General features: G+C 42.1%; 2 protein-coding genes across 3 annotated transcripts; one reads left to right on the top strand and one right to left on the bottom strand.

Annotated features, from left to right (window-relative positions):
* Positions 1-14071, top strand: LOC101171487 (round spermatid basic protein 1-like). 2 transcript variants are annotated; one of them, XM_023955388.1, is made up of 8 exons: positions 1-529; positions 790-918; positions 1720-2396; positions 9137-9274; positions 9357-9499; positions 9829-9996; positions 10162-10270; positions 11755-14071. In XM_023955388.1, the coding sequence occupies exons 1-8, from the start codon at positions 34-36 to the stop codon at positions 13327-13329; spliced, it is 3435 nt and encodes a 1144-aa protein (XP_023811156.1). In that variant the 5' UTR covers positions 1-33; the 3' UTR covers positions 13330-14071. The 2 variants fall into 2 exon arrangements, with proteins under 2 accessions (XP_023811156.1, XP_023811155.1); XM_023955387.1 differs by having other exon boundaries at positions 10159-10270.
* Positions 14072-14794: 723 nt separating this feature from the next.
* On the bottom strand, positions 14795-16011 carry LOC101162754 (transmembrane protein 60). Its single transcript, XM_004069700.4, has 2 exons — positions 15834-16011; positions 14795-15676 (listed from the first exon to the last, which is right to left on the bottom strand). Exon 2 carries the CDS (start codon positions 15600-15602, stop codon positions 15198-15200), a length of 405 nt encoding a protein of 134 aa, XP_004069748.1. The 5' UTR covers positions 15603-15676; positions 15834-16011; the 3' UTR covers positions 14795-15197.

The following is a 16011-nucleotide window of genomic DNA, read 5'->3' as shown; positions in this document are numbered from 1 at the left end:
TACGTCTGACCGTAAAAAATAGAAACTTCCAAGATGGCCGAGTCCGTAGACTCCATGCATTTCGCAGCGAACAGCAAAACAAATTCCCCTAAACCCCTGACAGCCAAACGGCCGCCCGAAAGCCGTCCTCAGTCTTCCAGCGACATTTTCCCGCCGCCCCCTAAGAAGATCCGCGTGGAGGAGAAAGGCCTGAAGCACAAGAAACTCAACGGAGACGTCTGCGCAGGGGAAAAACACAACGGCAACGGGAAGCAGAGTTGTGGAAGCCCAGCGAAATGGAGTTTCGGCCCGGCCAAGACCAGCCACTCCACCGCGGCTGGGATGCCAGTTACCCCGGTGCGGAATATCTTCAAAATCAGCAACTTTCTCGCCTCGCCTCCCAAAGTGAAAAAGGCTAAAGAGAAACGACCGAAAGAGAAAGAGAAAAGCGGCGACGCTCGGCGGAGCTCCACAGCCGCCGTAGAGAAAGTCAGCCCCGCTAGCTGCCATACAAAGACGGAGAACGGCGACGTTAAAATGCCACCCAGAGGTAGGACAGCCTGCTTCCCGCTCACTTCACCGTTCTACACTAATGTGGGCTGTTAAAACAACAACGCTGCCATTTAAAGGATTTATTTCAACATATTTGAGTTTTTGTGTGTGTGTCGGGGGGGGGGGGGGGGGGGTACGCTTTGACAGGCCTCAGTGTTTTAATGGGCCCATATGGTGGGAAATACACACGTGGAAATGTTTGTTCATCAGTTATGGATGAAATGAAGCTCACTCTGCTCTGCATGCTGCTCCTTTCAGATCCTCACGTGAAGGAGAAAGACAGACAGAGGAAGAAGGAAAAGAAGAACGAATGGAAAAACAACAGCTTATTACCACCTGTGCACGACATTACCAGAGAAAACGGAGAAGTGCTTTTCCCTCAGAAAGGTAAGAAAAAGGATTATAGACTAATTTATTTAAAAAATAAAAAAGCTAGAAATGTTTTTATATAACTTTTTTTTAAATATCACAAAACAAACAGAAATAACTTATGTAAGAAATAATTTATGTAACTTTGTGGTAATTGCTTTTAAAGACCCACTACAATGAAATTGTTTTTTAACATGTTCTTGTGGCGTTATATTCATGATAAGGGATATGAAAAGAAAATTAAGCTTAAAATTATGTTCCTGAGTATTTTCTTTATTCAAATCGTATTAAATCAGATGACAAAATGCCGTTAGAAAAAGCTTGTAGTTGTTATGTACAAAGTTACAGATTGTTTTTTACAATTGTCCAAACGCAGTGCATTGTGGTCTATAGTCCCCCATCTAGTGAGCATCGATGCACACTGGTTTTTTGCACAGACGTCTGGGAGATTTCTAAGGCACTTGAATTGGAATTGTGAAATCGATCAGCACACAAAACAACAAAGGCGAACGCACTATAAAGTGAACTGTGTAGTGAGGAATTCAGACACAATCTATGGCCTAGAAAGTGTCTTTTTATTATTTATTTATGTTATTTTAGCTAAAAATGGCAGAATCATGATTAAAAGATCACTGGGAAGGATTTTACAATAGATCAAAACATGATTGAAGTGGGACTTCAAGCAGACAATTTTTTGGGTAATAACAAAAATTGTAATGTTGCAGATGAATTCTTGTGAAATCAAAAGGTTTTCAGGAAGCCATCAAAAGGTAATCAACGCTGTGTTTTGCTGTAAACAACTCTTTTTCTGTGTGACAGATAAGGAGAAGCTCAAAGCTGTTTCAGAGGAAGACCTGCTACTGAAAAAACTCAAGAAGAAGAAGAAAAAGAAGCACAAAGACGGGGAGCGATTCAGAGAGCGCCACAGCCGGCCCAAAATGTACCACCGCTCGTGCCAGACTGTGTGTTCAGGGGTGTCACTGGGCCTGCCGGAGCTGTTTAGCCGAATCAACGGGAACAACAGCGGCAGTCTAATCGGCAGCAGCAGCGTGTCGCATCAACACCTGCAGGATCCTGCTGTTACTGCCTCTACCTCCAGTTCCATCCACTCCATGGTTAGAGATCAGCTGGAGTACAGCTCTCCGCTCCACTGCACCCCGACGGCGGTCCTGCCTGAGCTGGAGTTCGGCCGTCTAATCCACGTTGAGCAGCAGGCTAACGGAGGGGCGTCTGTGGTGCACGCCTACTACGACCAGCTCGCCTGTTTGTCTCCGTCTGAGCTGGAGCGCTTCGCGGAGGAGTTTGTGAGCTTGTCGTTCAGCGAGGACGAGTCCCAGGCTGCGTGCTTTGTGATGGGAATCATCCACGGAGCAGCATCCTACCTTCCAGACTTCCTGGATTACTTTTCATACAACTTCCCCAACGCCCCAGTGAAGATGGAGGTGCTTGGAAAGAAGGACATTGAGACGACGACCATGGCCAATTTTCACTCTCAGGTAAGACCTTTTTGAAAAGAATCTTTATTGAAGTGTTGGAGAAAGAGGAGCTTTTGTAACCATCACACACACACACACAGCTGTCGTGAGCTATTCTGACCACATTCGGGTGTCAACATTTCCTCCAGTTTCAAAGCATCTTGAGATTGTCTTCTATAACTTCAAGCTGTGATGTTTGTGGTTGAAAATAATCCTCATGGGACACCCAGGTGAAAGTTGGAGTGACAGTGTTTGTTTTTAGACGTAGAAATCCACACTGGTACGTAGAGAAGCTGAAGTTGCTTTCTTTCTACCGTGCAGTGACAGTAAAACGGATTTTCTTTGACTTTCTACTTGCAGTCTCAAATACTTTGTTTTTTAACGTGTGGCTTTAATTCTTTATGGGGAAATTTAAAGATGTGGACATTTTATAAGAAACAACCATTCATACATCAGTGAGATCACATTGAAATGAAATAAAAAAATGCATTTTTCTGTTTTAAAAAGGAAATAAAAATATATAATTTAAAACATATTGTTTATAAGAATAAGCCTTTGTGAGACAAAATTACATCAGTTTTAACTCAGTTTTTTTTTTATGTATTAAATTATTTCAGTCCAAAAAACTGTTTGCGGAAGACTGGAGCATTATTTTTTTGTAGTTAACTTCACAGCAGTTTCTTATATTTGTTGCTTTATTTTGACTCCTTGTTTGCACCTAAAACAAAGTTAGCTCGGTTTCATAATAACCACAGATTCAAACTGCTGGTTGTGTAAATATCAGTCCAAATAAGCAAAGCATTTAAGCATGACCACACGGTCAGAGTGACCTGCTAAAGTTCAAAGCAGGAAGAAAGGCGGCTTTAATGGTTGCTGATACATGGTACCATGTTGGTTGCTCTGAATATAAACCCACCCATGTTGATGTAGAAACAGTAGAGATTCTGATAGAAATATGTAATGTGGACCAGTGTTTCCCAACCTTGGTCCTGGAGGCACACTGTACTGCATTTTTTCCATCCAGCCTTGCTCAAACACACCTGCCTTTCATGGCCGTCATCGTCAGGCTTCTGCAGAGCCTGATGATGAGCTGAATCAGGTGTGCAGACCAGGGCAACATGGAAAACATGCCCCGAGGACCAGGGTTGGGAAACACTGTCATAGACCATTGCTAGTTTGTCGTCTCGAACCATCCTAATTGTTTTTCTTTAACCTCTGGCACCAAAATTTCTTTAAAATCAAAGAATTTTGGCTCACTTATTTTTTTTCTTTCTGGCCAGTTGAACCAACTTAGATGAAAAGTTTGAAGTCCTTTGATTTAAAAAAAAAATTCTATAACTATTATGTCCATTCTTGTTCCCATATGTTTTTAGATACATTTCTCCCCAAAGTGCGACTTGTGCATATTTTTGCGTCTGAGATATAAACTCCATAAACCATAAATCATGGTTAAAACAGAAACAGATTCTACTACCTATAGTCATTGGAGGAGGCCATTGTTTGGGCATCTGTTTCCCTTCAAAGTTTATCTTCATAAAAGATTATAAGAATATTCAATTGAGATTTAGGCAAAAAAAAGAATTCACGTTTTAAACTGATGTTTGAGAACAGGAAAATATGTTTGACAAATAAACAAGTATAAACTTCATATTTCAAAGCAGGACTGCACAATAAATAGCAAATTAATTGTTATCGCGATTTTAAGCTGTGCAATACGCATAGCGTAAAAGATGGCGAAAATTGCGATAAATTGTGATGTTAAATGTGCTAAAACAACCTAATGGCAGCTTGAAGTATTCAACAAATCAAATAAATCCATTTATTTGACCAGTCTGATGGACTCCTTTTATGTTAATGTTTGCCTCCTAGATGAGGGTCATTTAGAGTGTAATTTAAGTTATGTTGACTCTTATTTAAATTAAACTGCAGCAGTGAAATTGAAATAATGTATTTCGTTTTTTTTGCTTTTTGTTCATGTATCGCAAGTTATATCGCCATCCAAATATCGATCACTAATATTGCAAATTGCGAATTTTTTTCCCCCACATATCGTGCAGCCCTATTTCAAAGTAAGTCTTAAGTACCTCTAGATTTATTTGCATACGTTGGTGAAGTTTTTGTTGAAGAAAGGAATTAAACGTGCATTTAAGAACAGGCGTCAAATGCTTGGTGTGTACGTAGCATTTTTGAGTACAAACTGAAAGTACATGGAAAATATTAATTTTGCTCAGCAGTCTGTGTCTTTTAATAATAATAATTCTTTTAATTTATGGGTGCCTGTCCGAGCTCCCATAGACACTTTCTTCACGATCTAAAGAAAGAGCAGAGCCACAGAATCTAATTTTATTTCCACTTTGGTTGAGGAGCTGTTTCATTTCCTGGCGTTGTTCTGCTGTGTTTATGAATGCAGGACGTTTATGTCACTTCTAGTGCAGGACTGGTTTGAAGGTCGTGGCATTCTTGTGAAAAATTGGCAAAGGAAGTCACCTGTCAGAAGTCGATCAGGAAATACCTGGAGACTGTCGGGACAAACGGCTTCCATAACATCTCAGCAGATCCACACTACGATCACCTGCGTGCCACACTGCAACACCGGGGTCATTCATGTAAAAAGGATTGAGCACTTCACAGGTTCATTCCTGTCAGTAGTCCAACATTTCCTTAAAAATGTCTGAAGTACTATTTTAATTGTCTAATGCAGTGTTTTTCAACCTTTTTTGAGCCACGGCACACTTTAACCTTGACAAAAATGTCGCGGCACACCAGCATCCCAAAAAAAAAAAAAAAGCAGAAACTCATAGTCTGTTTTGATCTACAGCCCCCCCCCCCCCCCCCCCCCGGGCAATCTGACGTGCATTTTTGTGATAATTGTGGCAGAAAAAGCAGAAAGTTGCAGATGTTTTTTCTAAAAGATGTAATAAAACTTAAGTTACATACCAGGGCTCCAGACTAACTTTTTTCACTAGGAGCACTGTGGCCCCTAAATGAAAATTTTAGGGGCACAACCTGAAAATTTAGGGGCGCATACCGTAAATCAACATGCAAACCAGATCTTCTAATTTCCACTGTATTATAAATACACTAAATAAAATAAATAAAGGAAATAAATACTTTAATTATAGATGCAAAAATTACAATCTGCTTTTTCAAATTCAGTGTCAGATTTTATTCTGCACTTTTGAAGATGCAACAAGAAGGTAAACTGACGGCAGCATCGCTGTCATGACAGAAAAAATAGTAAACAAAATACCATAAATTTAGAATAAAAAAAGTTTTTAGTAACAAGTGATTACCGTAATAACCTTTCGGTCATTTCACAGTTAAGAACAATACTTAAATGTATGTAAACATTAGGGGATGGAAATTCATGTTTGCGACACCAAATACGTGCAGCCAAGATGCACAATAATTTGAGATCACCCAGATGGACGTAACGCTGCACAGATCACCTGGTGTGAGACATATTTTTGTTTTTGCTCTAACATCACCTGTCAATCAAAACCAAAATATCACCAGAAAGGGGCGGAAGCAAGACCCCAACCTGACCAAACACAGCTGGAAATTTAGTACTGAACTGACTGAAAGCTGCCCTACAGACTACAAAACAATGCATTATGGGACATGCGTCCTGATGGGTTTTTGTAGTTCACAGATCAATTAAAATAATTTAAAATACCAACTGATTTAAAAAAGGCTACATACATCACAAAACATTGAAATAATTATAAAAGATGTAATATCACAGATCATACTTAGGGGGAGAGGCATAATTATTAAATTGAATGTTAAGGACAACTCCAACTTCCTGTTGCAGCTTCGCCTTCATGCCCCCCCCCCCCCCCCCCCCCCCCCCCCCCCCTCCCGGGCGCTGGTTCATCTCAAACACGTCTATCGTTGCATTTTCCACACGTGTTTTAAGTGCGTCTAAGACTAAATCGTTAGAATAATGTCGCTCACACGTGTTTATGTTCGAGCCCCGTTAACTGTCACGCATGTAGGTGTGGGACATTTATGCTCCTCAGCTGACCATCTCCCGCGGGAGCGGTGTGCTGTCGTTACAGCCGTGCATGAGAGCCGTGGTTTGCTTCGCGAGTTTGAGACCCCTGCTGTACACTCTGGCACTGGTATACTAGCCGCAGGTCGGAAGAACGAATCAATAGTTCGCTAGCTGTTCATAGCTCAGACGCACATATCAGGTTGTGATGATTTGTCTCCGTTTCCTTCCCACAGACGTTAACGCGCACTCGATTATCTCTAGGCCCCGCCCCTCCACATATTTTAGCCACTTGCAGTGACTTTCCCTATTCTTCTCACACGCATTGGCCGCCTCAGGCATCACTCAATGACATGCGAGTGTGCGCTCGCGTGTGCTCCAGTCTCACGAGTGTGTGTGTGTCTGTCTGCGTGCGTGTGGGCTCGCGTCTCATTGATGATTTCATTGCTCATTTCATTGATCATTGACGGGCCGCTTCCACGTTTAATGAATAAAAAAATACGGAGGGTGGGGGAGGCAAATTTACTGGTCGCGCATGTGCGACTGGATGTAAAATTCAGTCGCACAGTCTCAAATTTTGGTCGCAAAATGCGAGCAAATGGTCGCAGTCTGGAGCCCTGCATACAAACTGTATGTTGGTTGTGGTTTCAAGACGTGTAACAAGGACGACTCATTGTACGCTGAGGCGCTGTCCCGTCCCTTTAAGCCAATGCATCATGGGAGATGTAGTGTTAAAACTGCCAGAAAAAGGCAGAAAGACTCGCGTCTCTGAGCTTCATGGTTTTGTTCACTTGTTCCAGTCTGATACCGGATTCTGTGGAAAGCTACACCGCTAAAGACGAGCTTTAGCTGGTATTTTTGTTGGAACTGAGTGAGTTATGAGCTAAATTGGAACAAGGAAGTGAATACTTTAAACACTTCTGATTGGTCAGACTGATGACATGTGATTAAGCCTTCAAGAAGCTGCGGGACTTTTCAGATAACAGTTATAGCTGCAGCTAAATCGCGTTACCGTCATTCTTATAAAAATGTCTTTAATAGAATCAAATAAACACAAAGAAAAAAGTATTTCATGATCTTTCATATTCCTAACTACTCAGTGTTTTATCAGGACCTGTTTGGATGAACAAAGAGCTGATTTCCTGGAGATGGGAAATGTTTTTAGATCAATTAATGAGGGCAATTTTCCACGGCACACTTGACCATCTCCCACGGCACACTAGTGTGCCGAGGCGCACTGGTTGAAAAACACTGGTCTAATGTGCAGCATTTTCTTCCAATATAATCATCAGAAGTTTAAAAAACACTGTCAATGGTATCACTCTGTGTTCTAATAGTCTCTTTTTCAACAGAATCACTAAAATAAACTTAACTACGGTATGTTCCTGTTTATGGAGATACATCTTCAGACACCAAATAAACTCTAAAAAATGTCAATATAATGCAGATTGATTGAGACTTGAATTATTATGTCTGTGCCTGAGTTTTAATGCTGAATTTAGGGTCAAAATGCTAATGACACATTTTGGTCTGCTGTCATGAAACACATTTTTGGTTGTACAGAATACACCGTTTGTTGTGTGCAGTGAAACATTCAGATGAACTTCTGTCTGTCTGGTTGAGAGAGAAATAATGAGCAAAGGGCAAAATCTCACCTCAGGTTTTGTTGTAGCCTCGTGTTTAATAGAAGATGCTGTTTTATCAATTTAAAAATGTTTGGTTTGTTTCTGCTTTGAATTTTTAATAGTGCCTCTGAAAATGGTCAGATTTTTGTGAGGCTGATGTTACGTGTGTTACCAGCACAAAAATGATGGAAATTCATGTTGGCCACACGTACTACATGCAGCCACGATGCGCATTGCTGCTACCCACGTGTGTTTGAAGTGCGTCCAAGGTTGCATTTTGTTGTTGGCCGCACATATTTAAAATTAAACTCACAGTCCCATTAGCTGTCACGCACCGAGGTGGGTGACCTGTGTTCCCCACGTTTGATCCATCCATCACTGATCCTGGAGGAGTGGGGAGCTGCAGAAACGGGAGCTATTTGGTGGTTTAACCCTGGCCAAAACCGCAATCCTAACCTTCTGGGTCCGTGCGGCCAAGAAAAATGTTCAGGGCTCGCCAAAATTGTGTGCTTTCTTTTTGTAAAGCCCACATTTTAGACCAGTTTGCTTAAAAAAGAAAAAAAAGAAAACGAAAAGATGCACATGATGTTTAAAGTCCCACTCCGATCATCTTTTGATCTATTGTAACAGCGTTTCTAGTGGTCTTTTATTTATGATTTTGACATAAGACAAGATATAGACAAATATACTTTATTGATCCCAGCTTGAAAAATGTGTTGTTGTTTTTAGAATTTTAGACATTTTTAGCCTAAATTAAAACACCTTTTCTACGACATCGTTTCTGCAGAGCGGCAGGAGTTATTAGATATTTGCCTCTGAGTTGTGGGCGGGACTGTCGGCATATAAGAGCTAACCCCACCCCCACTTCCCGTCACCCATCTGTTTACTTGCTCTCCCACTAGCTTACAGCCCCTCACAACCTTAACCTGAAATTTTCTGTGTAACAAAAACGGCAAGCAATATTGGAGCTATCCAGCCAAACGGTTTTGAGCCAGATGTAAGCTCAGACGAGGAAAGCAAAGACGTTCATGGGTCTAGTGATATAAGTGGATGCATCAGAATGGAACAGAGCAGGGCAGAGTCCTGTCATCAGAGTGGGTCTGTAAAAACGACCCTGACGGCATCCGTGTTGCTTCCTGCAGGTCAAGAGGACATACTCCCAGGGAACGTACCGTGCAGGTGCTATGCGGCAGGTCAGCCTGGTTGGAGCTGTGGATGAAGAAGTTGGAGATTACTTCCCAGAGTTCATCAGGATGCTGGAGGAATCTCCGTTCCTTGAGGTAAGAGCAGCCGTCTGTGTACATGCACACAACCGCTGCTGTGTGTCATTATGTAAGCTAACGTTTCTCTGCACGTGTGCAGCGGACTCTGCCCTGGGGAACATTTTCCAGCCTGAGGCTGCAGAGTCCTACAGAGAGTGACGATGGGCCCATCATGTGGGTTAGACCCGGGGAGCAGATGATTCCCATGGCGGACATGCCAAAATCCCCCTTCAAAAGGAAAAGGTGCGTGGTTGATGTTGACCCCGGGGTCAGTGCACAACAAACTCAAGAAGGGCTCTTCTCTGCAACAAGCTTTGCTTTTAGTGGAAGCAGCTTTGACTAAGCTCCGTCTGCATCATCACATTTTGGCTGCTTTTTGTCCTGTGATCAGTGGAATCTGCCAGCATTTCTTCATTCACAAAAATGTACTATTTTGAAGGATTTTGGACAGAAATTATACTTCGGAGGATTTTAGATGGTTTGACAAGTTTGTTTCAGGTGGATTGCTTAAAACTGTCATTCAATTAAATGACTTACAGAAAGCTAAACGGTGATTAACACATTCATTTCAGGTCTACCAATGAGATCAAGAATCTGCAGTATCTCCCCCGCGCCAGTGAGCCCAGAGAAATGCTGTTTGAGGACCGCACCAGAGCTCACGCCGACCACATCGGTCAAGGCTTCGAAAGACAAACTACTGCTGCTGTGGGTGTGCTGAAGGCAGTGCGCTGTGGAGAGGAGTGAGTACCAAGAGACATCTTTTTACTCTTTAAGCAGAGCATTACATACTTTGAAAACTCATAAGAACGCCACCACAGAGCCAGACGTCTGCATGGTGGTTATTTTCTTTCACCTCCTCTTCAACTGAGATCACTAAAAGTTGGTTTGTTTTTTGCTCCCAGCAGTGACACCCCCGCCCGGATCACCAAAGATGTGGTGTGTTTTCACGCTGGAGATTTCCCAGATGTGGTCATGAGGCTGCAGCTGGACCTCCACGAACCCCCACTGTCTCAGGTAGCCTCACTTCTCTGATTGTAGCAAGATCTGCTTGGTATAGGCACAAGTTATGTCCTGTTTCTAAAAGAAGAAAAAAAGCGTGCTTATTTTAAAGCCAGCATTAAGTAAAATGTTTAAAATAGGCACAAATAATTAGTAAATAATGCCCATTTTTAAAAAGGTGTTGATCATCACAGTCAGATACTCTCAAATCAATGAGTCACTGGGGCTTGTAGCCTATCGTCTTCGTTCTCTGATGTCACCTGATCTGGACCAAGCCGCATGCAGACAGATGAGTGGCTAAAACACATATTTTTAAGTAACGGCTTAACTATGGTTAGAGAGGCATGTGTATTTAAAGAAAGCCACAGCACAGTTTAAATTAGAACCAACTTCCTTCTAAGCTGCAGAAATAACCAGAGCAAAAGAAACCCAACTGTTGTACACAAACTGCTGCGCCTGATAGAGAGAAAAGTCCCAAACATTCTCTCATTCCTCTAAGAGGCACAGTTTTGGTTTGCAATATTTGAAATATTTACATGCTAAACACAAATGCTTGAAGAAGAAAAAGTTGTTTGTGGACTGGACCACTGACTCCACTGCATCACAGAGGGGTGCAACGTTTACAATGAAAGTCTCCAGTCTGTGGAGTCCTGAAGCTGCCATGGTATTTATGTCACGTGATCAGGGCTGAATTTGATTTAGTGCACCTGTTGGCCTGCAGGTTTGTGGTGGTTTGTGTATGGAGAGGATGGACAGGTCCTGTTTTTTTTTTTTTTATTCAACAGATTTGTTAAGTGATTTTGTGAAAACCTTGAAGATTTGTCAAACAATCATATGAATTTGTGTTACCAGTCGGGTTCAGACAAAATAAAGGCTGATGTTAGTCCAGTTAAAGTTCATCCACGGCTAAATGTTGTTACCACGTATTAGCCTTATCCTAACCCTTCTTCCGGCTCCTTCCGCCAAGAATAAACCACTGGCCGCACAGATTTAAAAAAAACAATCAGCGAACATGCACTAAATAATAATCGTAACAAGAAAAGCTTGTTTAGAAGATCCTCTTGCTCTACACTGCAACTGTTTGTTTACAACTACTGCTGTACTGTAATTTATCCAGACCAATCACTATTTTACATGTCATCAGACCAACGTACATCCAATCAAACAGAGTGACATCATCATCAGTCACAGGCCCCCCGAACACTTATTGCAGGCCGAACAGTTTTGGTACCTGCACCGGCAGTGCGCTTGCTAACGCCTGTGTAGAGCTCCTCAAAATAAAAAAAACCTGATTTCCCGTGTAGTGATGAGGAGGACAAACCTTTGATTGTAGCTCCTGGTGGTGGACAAGTGTCCAGCAGAGAATTTGATCAGTTGAAAAGGAGAGGCAGTGGACACAGATTTGACGCGCTCATCTTGTTTGGTGTGAACTTGGCACCTCACCCTGCTCTTTGAACACTCATTGGTCCATCTTTTCACCATCATCTTTTCCCCCACAGTGTGTGCAGTGGATAGACGATGCCAAGCTTAACCAGCTGAGGAGAGAAGGCATCAGATATGCCCGCATCCAGCTGTACCACGACGACATCTACTTCATCCCCAGAGGAGTCGTCCACCAGTTCAAGACGGTGTCTGCCGTCTGCAGCCTGGCCTGGCATATCCGACTCAAACTCTACCACCAGCACGAGAACAAGGAGGAGGAGGAGGAGGAAGCAAGGAGGGAGGAGGACAAGTCTTCACCTGGAGTTTTAACGCACAATATCAAAGACGAGGAAGATGAGCATGAAGAGAGGGTAAAGATTGACCTAGCTGTACAGACAGGTATAAAGCTTAAGGAGGAAGACCTGGAGGAAAAGCAGGAGCTGCCCTTAAAAAATCGGACACAGACTTTTAAGGAGGAAGAGCTGGAGGACAGAATTGAAAGTGAGGAGGTGTCAGCAGGAAATCCCCCACTTTCCGCTAACAATGAAAGATGTGAAGTACACTATTCCACACTGACAGTTTCCAAAGTTGAGGAAAATGAGAAAGAAGGCAGTGAGCGGGGTGTAGACGCATATCAAAGGCTGCAGAAGGTCCCTGAAGGCAGCACAGAGGACGGCCCTGCATTCAAGTCTTTGCAGTATGTTAGGAAGGAGAATGACGTGGAGGAAGAGAGGCAGCAGAAGACACCTCTGTCAGGTCCCAGTCTAAAAGAGAAAGCTAAAGATAGTTCAACAAGCCCTTCCAACACGCCGCATATCAAAAAGGAAAAGGGCAAAAGAGAAAAAGATGAAAAAATCAGAATGAAAGAAAAAAAGGACAAAGATAGGTGTAAGGACAGGGACAAAAGAGACCGGGGCAAAGACAGGGAAAAGGACAGAGTACGAGAAAAGGTCAAAGCAGAGGGAGGAAAGGAAGACGGCACGCCGATGCCCCAGCAGACAAAGAAAAAGGAGGACGAAGAGAGGACGAGAGAGAAAACCTCTCAGACCGTCCCACCAGTCCATAAAGAGGACAAGTGGGACTTGAAATCGCAGCACCACACCAAGAAAGAGAAGGACCACGACCGGGGAGGCCTGCCGCCTCATTCCCGACTCGAAAAAGAGGAGGCGCTAGACGCCTGCACACACAAGCACAAGTCATTTCAAGGGAAGACGGAGAAGAGCGGCCATAGGGAGGGAAAGGACAGCAGCGTGGGTATGCAGGCCAAGCCAGCAAGAGAAGACGGGAAGACGCACAAACCCACAAACCTTCAGGTTAAAAAAGAAGTTAAGAAGGAGAAGGACTTTAACAGCAAAGAGGAAAAGAAGAAAGCCGGTGAACAGAAACCCCCACGGACTTTTGTCACTTTTGACCTCTTTGAACCAATGGACGCTCATCAAACTTTGGCCCTGTCCCTAACGGACAGTAGACCTAAACCTCACCATCACAGTTCCTCCAAACCTGGATCCCTTTTGACCTCTAAAGGACCAAAAACAAAGGACTCTGTGCCGGGGAAACCTTCGACAGCTCTACAGGACACTGGGCCACAGCACTCAATAAAACCGCCCCAGAAAACTCACACACAGCAGACGCAGAAAGACTTCTTGATATGAATGTTTGTTTGTTTTTTTACTGTATAACTTACTCCAGGGCTTTGTTAAAACACTGAAGGTTCATCCTTCTTTTAGACATCATCAGCCACATGTTTGTGACGCAGAGAAACAAGGATGTTCTCCAGAGTATTTTAATGGGGCCGAAGAATGTAAGGCGAGTAGCTCACTTCACGTTTGTTAGCAGATGTATGTAGGCTTTATATGAATTGTCATGTGACCTGTGTGTCAGTGCCTGTGCACTACTTAGCTTTGCTTCTAAAGCACCTAATTTAGGTACTGAACTAACCAATCTGAAAACCAACCATCCTGGCTCTTTAGCATAAAAATGAACCACTTTCAAAACAACTTGATGCTCTTCAGAGCTGAAATCCGGATGTTCCCGGTTTTAGCTGATGGGATGTGCTGTGTGGAAGACGCCCAAATCAGAGCGAAGTACATGTTTTCAGACTGGACTGTTTGACTCACACAGGGCTGTAAATGATACTGTATGTACCAAAACTGTACAGTATAGATGTTATTAGCACCAATGTGAGAAAATGTATACAGAAATTGCATATATTTTTTGTAAGACAAGTTTTATTTTCCATAGAACTTATTTATATCATTTATTGTCTGTTTTTATTTGGAAACTGATGTATGTGAAACTTTTGTTGTAAATACATTTTATTTCCTAAGATTAAGACTTGGTAGTGTGATTTATACTCTGATCAGAACCTCTCAATAAATGGTTCCACATGTTGAAGAAGTCCAAAGTTATTTACGTTTAACCAGTATTGCTGAAATCCTACCATGTGACAAGTTAAAATATTAGTACAGCAAATCTAATGAATGTTGGTAAACTGGATCACTGCATATACATTTTAGTTTGTATGTTAAAACAAAACTATTACTGCAGCTAATGAAAGATCAAGATAAAGGCTGAAGATTTTTCCCTCCACGTTGAGTCAAAGTGCACAAAACCGCCCAACCGTCTATTGTCATTTCAATAATAATCAGCAATATAAAGCAGAAAAATGAAAGAAGAGCTGATCTGGACGGTTTTATGGCTTCACCTTTGGTTTAGTGGTGTGATGGAAGATGCCGTTTACTCCAAACTGCATGTTTTGCAAAATGCAACATGTGACCAAAAAATAAGAAAATTCCCCCACATAACTGATGTCAATGAAATTGAATAATTGCTAAAGTGTTCACTTAGTCTTAGTGAACACTTAGTCGTAATTTGTTTATTTCCTCTACCTTTATTTAGAATTTTAAATAACCAATAATAGGACATTAATCCTCCAGGATAGATGTTGAGATTCTTTCAAAACTCATTTTGTATTTAAATCCCATTTGAGACATGAATAGACTCCGATATAGAATAAGGTCCAAAATATCTCATCAAAAATCCGATTTAGATTACTTCATTTTTTAAATGGGTTGTAGTAAAGCTTGTTTGTGATCTCTCACAGTCAAACAAAAACCATTTTTTGCAAATATATCTTTAATACATATAGAAGTAGATACAGTAAACTCTAAAATTAATTATAGAACCATTTTTATCCCCAATCAAGTCCAAAATTCTGCTCTGTACTCTATTCGCATTGATGGGGAGATGGAAAAAAAACGCAACAAATTGTAAAAATCTAAGTGAAAAGTTCATTTATTTTAACCCTGTGGACTGTAAGTTTAGTACTGCGAGCTGTCGTTTATACCACACATAGTTGCCGTTTTTTTACCTTTTAGAAAACCTCAAAGGAACCTTCCATAAATTCATTTATGACTTTGTGACATTTAATCAGAAGTAAGCTAACTTTATCTTCCTTTGGAGCTGCTTCTGAATGGTGTTATTGCCACATACATGGAATAAAGTCCTAAATGTTGGAAGTTCAGTCCCTCCTGTAGCAGAAAACACTGTGTCCCAACTCCAGCAATGCTCCACCGAGCATCAGCCACAGAGGGACGCACACAACACTGACCAGCACGTCGGTGTGCTTCTCCAGGCGGGAGCACAGAGTCAGACAGAAGGCCAGCTTCAGCAGCAGGGCTGCCAGGTACCACAGCCTCCTCTTCACGCTCTCGTCGCCGTCCCTTGGGTCAAAATCCGGCTTGCAGCGACCTGCCATCTTCACTATCAGCATGAGGATGAGGATGGCGTCAAAAGTCCAAACAGGAAGGAAGATGAGAAACCAGTTCCAGTGGATTTTGGAGTCCAGCTTGAGGACCAACATGATGAGAAAGATCAAGGTAAATATCCAGGAGAGGAGGACACGTTGAGCCAGGGACATCTTCATCTATGGAAGGACGACGGTCTGGAGCCAGAGTCTCCCAAAGAAGAAGCACGCGACCACAGCGATCACCAGGTAACCTGAAAGTACAGCGACACACTTCCAGTGGTTGTAAGGCTTCATTAACTGCCATGTATGTCCTCAAATACCAAATTCAGGACAACATTATCACAAGCTAAAAGCTAAAGTGTAGTGAGACGCAGCTAACGTGACAACATTGCTTTAAAGACGTCTTACCAAGTTCACCCTTGGCTTAGTATGACCGTTTGAGAATAAAAAGCAGATATCCATGGAAAAAAACAGGCTTTAACGCATTTCAATATGTTTTAAAAGACGTAAAATATTTTAGAAAACGTCATGTTCCTCAAAGAAAACATCCGGTCTTCTGTCAAAGATTTTCAAAATAAAGCGCATC

The sequence above is a fragment of the Oryzias latipes genome, chromosome 6 (genome assembly GCF_002234675.1).
Source record: "Oryzias latipes chromosome 6, ASM223467v1".
Lineage (NCBI taxonomy): Eukaryota > Metazoa > Chordata > Actinopteri > Beloniformes > Adrianichthyidae > Oryzias > Oryzias latipes.
This window is presented reverse-complemented; position numbering and strand designations above follow the sequence as displayed.

Coding starts and splice junctions, on each gene's coding strand:
- LOC101162754 (XM_004069700.4), bottom strand. CDS start 15,602: ATGAAGATGTCCCTGGCTCAACGTGTCCTCCTCTCCTGGATATTTACC.
- LOC101171487 (XM_023955387.1), top strand. CDS start 34: ATGGCCGAGTCCGTAGACTCCATGCATTTCGCAGCGAACAGCAAAACA. Junction 919..1,719: donor AGTGCTTTTCCCTCAGAAAG/GTAAGAAAAAGG, acceptor TCTGTGTGACAG/ATAAGGAGAAGCTCAAAGCT. Junction 10,271..11,754: donor ACGAACCCCCACTGTCTCAG/GTAGCCTCACTT, acceptor TTTCCCCCACAG/TGTGTGCAGTGGATAGACGA.